Source organism: Eleutherodactylus coqui, chromosome 1, assembly GCF_035609145.1.
Source record: "Eleutherodactylus coqui strain aEleCoq1 chromosome 1, aEleCoq1.hap1, whole genome shotgun sequence".
Lineage (NCBI taxonomy): Eukaryota > Metazoa > Chordata > Amphibia > Anura > Eleutherodactylidae > Eleutherodactylus > Eleutherodactylus coqui.
The window spans coordinates 28,104,656-28,116,730 of NC_089837.1; the positions used below are offsets into that span (position 1 = coordinate 28,104,656).

The 12,075-nt window shown below is 45.5% G+C and overlaps 1 protein-coding gene across 1 annotated transcript; it reads left to right on the forward strand.

Annotated features, from left to right (window-relative positions):
• The first annotated feature begins 3,333 nt into the window (after positions 1-3,333).
• LOC136609497 (taste receptor type 2 member 9-like) lies at positions 3,334-4,302 on the forward strand. Its single transcript, XM_066589160.1, has one exon. The coding sequence runs from the start codon at positions 3,334-3,336 to the stop codon at positions 4,300-4,302; it is 969 nt and encodes a 322-aa protein (XP_066445257.1).
• The last annotated feature ends 7,773 nt before the right edge of the window (positions 4,303-12,075 follow it).

Genomic DNA, 12,075 nt, shown 5'->3' on the forward strand with positions numbered 1-12,075 from the left:
GCAGCATGTACAGCATAGGCAGGGCAACACTCTTTAAGGCCCTTGACAGCTTTATGGCTCGCCAGCAAGACTGTGTCACCGCTCCCCAGTCATGGCTGAGTCGGCGGGAGCACTGTAAAAGGATGGTGAGGGAGTACCTAGCCGATCGCACGACCGTCCTCCGTGACGCCTCTGCCCCCTACAACTACTGGGTGTCGAAGCTGGACATGTGGCCTGAACTCGCGCTGTATGCCCTGGAGGTGCTTGCTTGTCCTGCGGCTAGCGTCTTGTCGGAGAGGGTGTTTAGTGCGGCTGGGGGAATCATCACAGATAAGCGTACCCACCTGTCAACCGACAGTGCCGACAGGCTAACACTCATCAAGATGAACAAAGCCTGGATTTCCCCAGACTTCTCTTCTCCACCAGCGGACAGCAGCGATACCTAAGCAATACGTAGGCTGCACCCGCGGATGGAAGCATCGTTCTCTATCCCCATCCAAAGCGGGGACCTTTTTGCTTCATCAATCTGTGTATAATATTCCTCCTCCTCCTCCTGCTCCTCCTCCTGAAACCTCACATAATCACGCCGAACGGGCAATTTTTCTTAGGCCCACAAGGCTCAGTCATATAATTTTTCTAAACAATTTTTATACGTTTCAATGCTCATTAAAGCGTTGAAACTTTCACCTCAACCAATTTTTATTTTTACTGGGCTGCCTCCAGGCCTAGTTACCAATTAAGCCACATTAACCAAAGCGATTAATGGGTTTCACCTGCCCTCTTGGTTGGGCATGGGCAATTTTTCTCAGGTACATTAGTACTGTTGGTACACCAATTTTGGGGGGCCCTCGCCTACAGTGTAATCCAATTATTTTTTTGCCCACCTGCATTACAGCTGACGTAACATCAGCTGTGTTGGGCACTGCAATGGGATATATTTATGTACCGCCGGTGGGTTCCAGGGAGCCACCCATGCTGTGGGTCCACAGGGAGTTGTAACTGCATGTGTCCACTTCTAAAGAACCCCGGTCTGACTGGGGCATGCAGTGTGGGCCGAAACCCACCTGCATTAAACATGACATTATTACCTCAGCTGTGATGGGCAATGCAATGGGATATATTTATGTACCGCCGGTGGCTTCCTGGCACCCACCCATGCTGTCGGTCCACACGGAGTTGTAACTACATGTGTCCACTTCTAAAGAACCCCAGTCTGACTGGGGCATGCACTGTGGGCCGAAGCCCACCTGCATTAAACATGACATTATTACCTCAGCTGTGATGGGCAATGCAATGGGATATATTTATGTACCTCCGGTGGGTTCCAGGGAGCCACCCATGCTGTGGGTCCACAGGGGGTTGTAAATGCATCTGTCCACTTCTAAAGAACCCCGGTCTGACTGGGGCATGCAGTGTGGGCCGAAGCCCACCTGCATTAAACATGACATTATTACCTCAGCTGTGATGGGCAATGCATTGGGATATATTTATCTACCGCCGGTGGGTTCCAGGGAGCCACCCATGCTGTGGGTGCACACGGAATTCCCATTGCGGAGTTGTACCTGCCTGTGACTATTTATAAAAAACCGCGGTCTGACTGGGGCATGCAGACACCTTGACAGAATGAATAGTGTGTGGCACATAGGTTCCCCATTGCTATGCCCACGTGTGCAACTCCTGATGGAGGTGGCACAGGATTGGATTTCTCATTGCTTCTGTACAGCATTGTGGGCTATTGCCCCGCCCCTTTTAAAGAGGGTCGCTGCCTAGCCGTGCCAACCCTCTGCAGTGTGTGCCTGCGGTTCCTCTTGCAGACGCACTTATAAATAGACATGAGGGTGGCGTGGCATGAGGGCAGCTGAAGGCTGGGCAGGGACAGTTTGTTGTGCGCTGTGGACACTGGGTCGTGGGGGGGGGGGTTGGGCAGCATGTAACCCAGGAGAAGTGGCAGCGGAGTGTCATGCAGGCAGTGATTGTGCTTTGTTGGAGGTAGTGTGGTGCTTAGCTAAGGTATGCATTGCTAATGAGGACTTTTCAGAAGTAAAAGTTGTTAAGAGGGGGGGGCCCACTCTTGCCGCTATTGTGGCTTAATAGTGGCACCTGGGAACTTGAGATGCAGCCCAACATGTAGCCCCTCGCCTGCCCTATCCGTTGCTGTGTCGTTCCCATCACTTTCTTGAATTGCCCAGATTTTCACAAACGAAAACCTTAGCGAGCATCGGCGATATACAAAAATGCTCGGGTCGCCCATTGACTTCAATGGGGTTCGTTACTCAAAACGAACCATCGAGCATCGCGAAAAGTTCGTCTCGAGTAACGAGCACCCGAGCATTTTGGTGCTCGCTCATCTCTAATCTTGAACTATCTTACATGCAGGACAGGAGTATCCAAAGTAGGACATACTTTAAACAGGTATACACAAACAGCTACCTTGATTTCACAAGTAGAGTAGATACTTATGGTCTGCAGCTTATTTAGAAGACTATAGAAGGTAATGATAATTAAACTGCCCCCTTCCCTAGCAGGCAAAATTGTGCAGCCTCAGCTAATACTGTGCTGATGCATCATGGGATAGATGCAAAATCTGAGCCCGAAGATGGTGCTATTAAGCATCAGCGAGAGAGAGAACTGCACTGCAGGGAAGTCACTACTGTTAGAATATTCTGCTGGGATGTGTTGTACTATATGGTTTCCAGCAGAACAACTCCACAGGTGGTGGTTGATTGGCTGGCTGGAGCAATCCACACCCAGTGAACTCAATCAACCACCACCTGTGGAGCAGAGCTGCTGGAAACCATGTAGTAAAACACATCCCAGCAGAACACTCTGAGGGTTACAATACACAGAGGAGGTGAGGAGGGGGAAGGATGAAAAGTGATTTCACCACAGTGGCCCTTTAATCTTTTCTCAAATTAAGTATACACCAATTCTGCTATTTTAATTATATACTTCAGTGACATTTATGGTGAACTAAGTGTCTAAGCTCTTATTGATTGCTGCCCTAGTATCTGTCTATACTACCTCTTGTGGTAAAGCATATCATAGATTAACTACTGATTTATTCTTCTTTAAACAAAAGATTGGCACACTAATCATGTTTTCTTGGTGTACTCCATTTGTGCAGTCCATTGCAATATATTGATTGCCAGACTAGAAGGATACATCAGTACTTAATTGTTCCACTGTTTGTTTTATTGTCCTTAACCAATCCATAAAATACATTCAAACAACTATTTCTACTTCATGGAATAGAAAACAAATATTATGCAAACCATGAAGCAAATAACCCTGTGTCTATCCCATCCTTGTATCAAGTAAAGTCATAATAGACACAGACTGACTGGTCCATAATACATGTGGTATACCTGCTGTTGGCTGCTTACAGAGAGTCTACGATTGCTGATAAAAGAACTTGGTCCTGAATATAAGATGCTTCCCGAAACATTTGCATTTAGCTTCATTTCTTGCCTCCTACTTATCATCGGGTTACTGCTAAATGGATTTATTGTCATAATAAACTTCTTTTGGTGGATAAAACATCAAACTCTACAAACCATCAATGTTATTATTACCAGCTTGGGACTGGTGAGAATTGCACTTCTAGGTATATTTGCACAATTTATTTATATTGCAATATCTGATATCTCTATGCTCCATATTGATGCTTATCCTGAAACTATAGGCACCTTAACAGTCTGTCTGATGTTCTGCAGTCTGTGGTGGGCCTCGGTGCTCTGTGTGTTCTACTGTGTGAAGATCACAAACTACAGCAACACATTCTTCATGAGGCTGAAGATGAAGATCTCCACGATGATCCCCTGGCTGCTTCTCATCTCACTGGTCATCTCCTTTATTTCCAGTTTGCCTTATATAAGGTTTATTTATTATCTTCCTATTGTTAACGGCACCAATGATGGAATAATGAAAGTAAATTTAGTCAATATGTTTATCATCATCTCTACAGGATCTGTCATACCATTTGTGCTATGTTGTATGGCCATTTATCTTACTGTTGTGTCACTCCTGAGACACACCAGAAATATGAACAGCAGAGACTCTGGTTTTAGTGATGCACAACGAGACATTCACCTCAGTGTCATTCGGAACATGGTCTCTCTCCTGTTGTTATATGCTCTCTATTTTGTAACTTATGTCATGATTCCTATTTTCATAGAGCTAAAATATAATTTGTCAGTTAGTTTTATTTTCCTGTGTGCTTTTCCAAATCTACACTCTGCTTCTCTAATTGTCAGCAACAAAGAGTTAAAAAAATCCTTCTTGGTTGTCTTTTCTTGTACTTGGTTACTACATATAAAGCAGTAAACCCCTTCATGTAACCATTTATTTCCATCCATTTAATCTAGCATGTCATTAACTAGACGGAAAATTGAACAGAAACATGTTTTGACACATTTTTGTTGATGGTAGAGTTCATCTGAATTCAATGGTGTTTCTGAATATCCTTTAGTTACAAAAATGATAAAGAAGGATTAGAAAGATAAAAACATGTGAACCTTTGAAGCAGTTTCTTTGTTACTATTTTCTCTTGATTAAAACTGCAAAAATAGAAACAATTATTGAAATTTCTTCTTAGGCTGCATTCAGACGAACGTATATCGGCTCGGTTTTCACGCCAAGCCGATATACGTTGTCCTCGTGTGCGGGGGGGGGGGGGGATGGAAGAGCCAGGAGCAGGAACTGAGCTCCCGCCCCCTCTCTGCCTCCTCTCCGTCCCTCTGCACTATTTGCAATGAGGAGAGGTGGGCCGGGGGCGGGGCTAATTTGCAGAACTTAGCCCCGCCCCTGGCCCGCCTCTCCTCATTGCAAATAGTGCAGAGGGGCGGAGAGGAGGCATAGAGGGGGTGGGAGCTCAGTTCCTGCTCCTGGCTCTTCCATCCCCCTCCCCTGCACACAAGGGCAACGTATATCGGCTCAGCGTGAAAGCCGAGCCGATATACGTTCGTCTGAATGCAGTCCCCAAGTGTCTTGGATAATTAGCCATGTCCTAAATTCCTCTTGTCTCTGTCTGACAAGCAACTAATTGACTGCAGCAAGAAAATTCCCCCAGGGCACCAGAATTGTTAAACTCTTCCTTCTTTTTCAAGCTCTATTCTCCAATATGTATCTGCCAGCCTAGAATGAAGGTAATCAGGAGGATATTTATACTTGTGATATTTGCATTGAATCTGCAGAGTGTTGTAAATGCCGAAGGCAAGGGATTCTTCTTTTTAACTTTTTCATATGCTTTGAACAACTTTGGCTTCAATACATTTCATTTGGAAATTAATTTACATTAAGTCTGGAAAGTCTTAAAACCCTTTCACATGTTTTTGCATTTTGTTATATTGTGGCCAGGCGCAAGCAAAAAACAACAAAAAAAGCTTTTTCCTGATCATTTGCATTTAATACCCTGTGATGACGACGTGAAAACAGAATGGTAGAAATGTTTGTAATTTTTCAAAAATAAAAAAAGTTACATTTTGCTTTTTGGAGTCCACTTATGGTAAATTCAGTTGATTGGACATCATTTTAAAATACACCTCCCTCTCAGTGTAAGGTTCACAGCTCACAATGCATATCAGAGCCAAAACCAAACCATTAGGAGGAAAAAACTGCTTGTAGAGCTCAGACACATGATTGTGTGGAGGTACAGATCTAGAGAAGGCTGCAAAAATTCTACCACACTGAACATTCTCAAGAGCACAATGGTTTTCTTAAATGGAAGACGTTTGGAACAAACCTGACTCTTCCTGCAGCTGGCCAACCCACCAAACTAAGCAATAAGAGGAAAGGCCTTGGTAAAAGAGGTGACCAATAAACCCTTCTGAATGTTACATGTAAAGGAATGTTGAAGGGGGTTGAAAGGAGGGATTTGTAGTGGAATCTGTGGCAAATGTTACTTGTGACCTGGAACACCTATGGGAAAGATGGGTTAGAGGGAGCTCAGTGATGATGCATTCAGCCTTCCCAGGTTCGTCTGAGTCAAGAGGACCTAAAATAGCCAACTTCCCTGAGTAGTGAGGCCATATTCACATAAGTATCAGAGAGTCAATTGAAAGCCTCCGGTGCAGATGTACAATAGCAAGCTAGGACCCTACGTTATATTCAAATAGAGAAGGGGTATCTGACTAATTTTTACTGAGGGCCACATCAGCATTATAGTTGCCTTTAAATTTAATGTAATGTTAAATAACCTGAAACAACATCTCACATACCGTGCTCATCCATTGATTATGCTCTGAAAATAACGAGCATAAAACAAAATGCAAGCACTACCATTCAAATGTTTCGAAATATAAAGTTAAAAATGTAATTCAACCAGTTATTTAGGACCAGGATAGATAGATAAAAGCCATCCTCTTCCACCTCTACAGCTCGGAGCTTCCTACCTTCAAGGGTGGTTAGGGTGTTTGGGTAGGGCTGGCAGAGCTGTACCACCACCTGTGAGTTGTTGAACAGAGCGTTGTGGAGGTGCATGCTGGAGCACAAGATTCCAAGATGGCACAAGCTCCCTGTTCTGATGCTGCCCCCTCAGTCAAGTGTGTTCTCCAAGGGAAAGTGGAGAGCCAATCTTTCTGTGTCTGAACCTCGTTGGCCACACAGTGTGGTGGGTCAGATTCAACCCCCTGGTCTTGAGCTTAACAAATGTGATTTAGAGAAAGAAATGTCAAGGAAATGGCAAGGAAAGATATACATTTTATAAGTTCCAAATAAAACACAAAACAGGGCTTATTAATACTGCTGTATGTCCTGTTTCTCAAACACCCATTGATGCTTTGCATATCATATTCATAAGTCATTAAGTCTCACACTCTATTATTCATAGGTTGTTTAAACCCTTATATTTATTGAGAAATACATTAAAAAATTAACCACAAACTACAGGCGAGGAGCTCAATTTATAATGGAGTTTAGGAGTTACCCTACACTTTAAGGCCTCCTTCCCACGAACGGATTTCCGCCGCGTAATTCGCGGCGAAAATCCGCTGCGTTGCCCGCAGCTATTAGGTTCTATTGAACCTAATAGCACAATGCTCACGATGCGTAATTCCAGCGCGGAATTACGCACCGCGATTTCTCCCGTCCTCACCCGCAGCATGCTCTATTTTCTGCGGGTGAGGACGGGCTGTACGCACTGACGGCTTCCATTGCAGTCAATGGAAGCCGTCCGTTCACGCTATCTCCCGCTGTAACCAGCGGGAGATAGCGTGAAAAAACGCTTTCCCGCCCACCGCCGCGCGTCATCTGACGCCAAATGACGCGGCCGGCCGCGTCACGTGACACGGCCGGCCGCGTCACGTGACACGCTCGGTGACGCGGCGGTGGTGGGCGGTGACGGGCGGTGACGCGGCGGTGGTGGGCGGGGAAGCGATTTCACGCTATCTCCCGCAGGTAAGTATAGGGGCTCTGGGGGGCGCCGTGACGGGCTTCACTGCGTAATATTACGCGGCGGACCCCGTCACGCTCGTGGGAAGGAGGCCTAAGGCTAACTTAACACGGGTGAGTGCAATATGGAGCTGTGAATCCCGCACCCATATTGTGCTCGACATCTATGTGAAAGCCCCAAGGATGCGAGGCATTTTCATGTGAAAACAGCCTTGTATCACTTTGGAGATGAAGGGTTGTGATGTGAGATCATGCAACCAGATAGAAAATGTCACGAGTTGTTTCAAGACCTCCAGAGGAAGCCATCTTTTGTGCAAAACACTGTGTTGGAGTGTGCATTTAGTTCTGTGCTTCTTATGGTATAAGTATGTTTATTTATTTTGCGTGGTAACTAGGGATGAGCGAGTATACTCGCTAAGGCACTACTCGCTCGAGTAATGTACTTTAGCCGAGTATCTCCCTGCACGTCCCTGAAGATTCGGGGGCCGGCGCGGGGAGCTGCGGGGGAGAGCGGGGGGGGGGGGGGGGAACGCAGGGGAGATCTCTCTCTCCCTCTCTCCCGCCTGCTCTCCCCTGCTCCCCGCCGCAACTCACCTGTCAGCTGCGGCGGCCCCCGAATCTTTAGGGACTAGCAGGGAGATACTCGGCTAAGGCACATTACTCGAGCAAGTAGTGCCTTAGCGAGTATACTCGCTCATCCCTAGTGGTAACATGTGGCTGCTATTAATGTATTGGGATATGATGACGGTTATACATTGTAACACGCATATGGGACATCAACCATTATACTTATGCAGATTTGACTGATGATGTACTGTTTAAAATAGTAAAATTTTAATATGCTTGGCTAATAAAGAATTTTATTATATATTCCTTATCTGTGTAATAAGACTAACTTTTTAGGTTTGATATACCTATATATACAGCTGTATACATATTTATGTTATTTTGGAGTACTACTTTAGTAACCAGGAGCAATGAGATTTTAAATTTCCTAGGCAATCCCCAGCGCATGCGCAGAATACAGGGAAAAGCCTGTGAATGAAGATCCTGTCAGAGGACAAATCTGGGGTCTTGAGTAAACAATTTCATCTCCCCCCTATAGATCTGATTCATGTGGCAAGATGAAACTGTAACCTTTTTTTTGCTTTTACATGATCACCGTTATTCATTGTATAACGGTGATCATGTGACAGTGGACCACCATACCATGACCCCTGTGACATCTCCAGGCTCTCAGATACCTTTGGTAGCTGGGAACAGGGAGATTTTAAATTTACCGGGCTCTCGCGGGCTTTGTGCATGTGCCCGACATCCTACAGGTGGCGCGCATGAGCAGAAGCCGTAAGCAGGTCTTTGCAGGACCAGATCATCGTGGGACATTATGGAGGGCAGTGGTGAGTAGTTTCATCATGCGTCTTGGATGGGAGGTTGCTGATAGCTGGGACCTATCACATTCCCAGACTACAGGGCTTTATTCTACAGGACAGTATGTTTTTACAGACTTGTAAAATGAAGCCCAGACATGCAGGACATGAAAACATTAATGAGTGGTCTCTACGGAGGGCAAACAGATGAACAATGTGCTCACCACAACTGAGCATATTGACCCATGAACAAGTTAAAGCAGAAAAAGAAGGCAAGTAGTAGCCTTTGAAACGCATTACCTGGCTAAATGTTTTTTGTTTCTGTATTTATGTTTTAAACTTTATTGTGAAATAAACAATTAGAAGTTATCCTCTTCATCCTTTGGTGACTTTTGATTTGTTAATCAGGTCTCCTTCAGGTCTCCTCTGTATAGTAAGTAACATCTTTGATTGCTAATCTGACTAGCATACATTTTAGTACAGGAGTTTTTTTCTATTTCTTTATTTCTACTTTATATGAGGTTTGGTTTCCTTAGGTTCCTTCGCTGCCGCTTACCTGCTCCTCCGAAACCTGGTGGGGTTTGGTACATGTGATATTCTTGGATACATACTTGGAACTTTGGTGTGGAGAGATGCTATTTAGACAGGTTCCCCACACAAGGTGAGTGCACTTCTATTCATTACAATTTCTATTGCTATTTATTCTTATATTGATTCCTACTTGGAGTGCAGACACTAATATCCATTACCTATTGGAAGCTGGCATTCCTGCAAATCAATGTCAGACTCTTTATACTGTACAATACTCTCAATTTCCAGTCATTGTCATAAAGACTTGTACAAAGAGTCCAACATTAATTTGAGGGAATGCTGCCTTCCAAAAGGAGGCACTGCAAAGGTATTATTCCATCTTCCTTATTTGCATATTTTCCAGAGGTGCATACTTGGCCTTATCAGTCACTTCACCCACCTCCTACGTGCTCTCCTTAAGGGGAGATAATATCCTTCCTGACTTACTTGAGCTTATGATGTAAATCACAGCCCCTCAGTTGCTGCTACTGTGCAGTTGGACCCTGGGAACACTAGGTTGCAGTGGTAAGTTCAAATGTAACTCAGCTTTGTTACTGCTTGGCCATGGAGGCTGAGTGCGATGGGGACTTACATTATAAGTATAAAGATGTTCCGCCTTTTGAGAAGGTTACAAGTGAGACTCGGAAGGCTTCTGAAAAGAGAATCATCAGTGTGGCAGTCTGGCTCCGACTAAGGGAGCTGCATGGTGCTAGAAATGTGTCAGTGGGTTTAGAGCTAGAGATGAGGGAGCACCAAAATGCTCGGGTGCTCGTTGCTCGAGTCGAACTTTCCGCGATGCTTGAGAGTTTGTTTCGAGTAACAAACCTCATTGAAGTCCATGGGCGACTCGAGCATTTTTATATATGACCCATGCTCCGCTAAGGTTTTCATTTGTAAAAATCTGGAAAACCTACGAAAGTGATGGAAATGACACAGAATCGGATAGGGCAGGTGAGGGGCAACATGCAGGGCTGCATCTCAGGTTCCTAGGTCTCACTATTAAGCCACAATAGCGGCAAGAGTGCCCCCCCTAAACATGCAGGGCTGCATCTTAGGTTCCCAGGTCTCACTATTAAGCCACAATAGCAGCAAGAGTGCCCCCCCTAACAATTTTTACTTCGGACAAACCCTCATTAGCAAGGCACACCTTAGCTAAGCACCACACTACCTCCAACCAAGCACAATCACTGCCTGTGGGACACACCTCTGCCTCTTCTCCTGGGTTACATGCTGCCCACCCCCCCCCCCCCCCCCCGCACGACCCTGCATCCGCAGCGCACACAAAAGTATCCCTGCGCAGCCTTCAGCTGCCCTCGGGCCACACGCTGGCTTCATAGCCACACCACCCTCATGTCTATTTATAAGTGCATCTGCCATGAGGAGGAACTGGAGGCACACACTGCAGAGGGTTGGCAGGGCAAGGCAGCGACCCTCTTTGAAAGTGTGGGCGATAGCCCACAATGCTGTTGAGAATTGATAATAGATTGACGTTTCATCTTCATTCCAATCCTGTGCAACCGCCATCAGGAGCTGCAAGCGTGGGCATAAAGGGGATTCAACTGCCAGCCCAGCACTTCTACACATCTCCACAATGCAGCAATACTCGGTGTGGGAAGTATGTGAGCAGACCCTGGGTAAGCCTCTGTCCCAGCAAACACCTTGTGTGGCCCTAGGTGCTGTGAGTGAAATAGCAATGGGGAATCCATGTGTCCACACACTACTCATTCTGTTTGGATACCTCATCGACAACACAAGGGGTAAACCATCTGCACTCTGCACCCTACCCAAGTCTGTCAGTGTTTTGGGGACAGACAGGTAAAACACTGCTATGGGAAGTCTGTGTGCACCCACAGCGTGGGTGGCTAGCAGGAACCCACAGACGGTACATAAAGAAATCCCATTGCAGTGCCCCGGATAGCTGAGGTTACGTGAGAGGAAATACATGTTGGCTCAGCCCACAATCCATGCCCTAGTCAGTCTGGGTTTTTTAAAAAGTGCCAGATAGGTAGAACACCACGATGGGAAGACTTAGTGCACCCATAGTATACACAGACCCCTGTTATATTCTTGTAGCAAAGGTATAAGCTGACCCCAGTAACATTTCAGTAGTAACAGTATAGACAGACCCCAGTAACATTTCAGTAGTGACAGTATAGCCAGACCCCAGCAACATTTCTGTAGTAACAGTATAGACAGAGTCGAGTAACATTTCTGTAGTAACAGTATAGGCAGACCCCAGTAACATTTATGTATCAGCAGTATAAGCAGACCCCTGTAACATTTCTGTAGCAGCAGTATAAGCAGACCCCTGTAATATTTATGTAGCAGCAGTATTGGCAGACCCCTGTAACATTTCTGTAGTAACAGTATAGACAGACCCCAGTAACATCCTTGTGGCAGCAGAATACGCAGACCCCTGTAACATTTCTGTAGTAACAGTATAGACAGATCCCAGTAACATTTCTGTAGCAGAAGTATAGGCAGTCCCCTGTAACATTTACGTGGCAACAGTATAGACAGACCCCAGTAACATCCTTGTGGCAGCAGTATAGGCAAACCCCTGTAATATTTACGTGGCAGCAGTATAGGCAGACCCCAGTAACATCCTTGTGGCAGCAGTATAGGCAGACCCCTGTAACATTTATGTTGCAGAAGTATAGGCAGACCCCTTTAACATTCAAGTGGCAGCAGTATAGGCAGACCCCTGTAACTATTTTATAGCAGAAGTATAGGCAGGCAGACCCCAGTAAAATTTCTGTAGTAATAGTATAGG

Excerpts from the sequence above, each read along its gene's own strand:
- LOC136609497 (XM_066589160.1), top strand. The coding sequence starts at position 3,334 with ATGTGGTATACCTGCTGTTGGCTGCTTACAGAGAGTCTACGATTGCTG.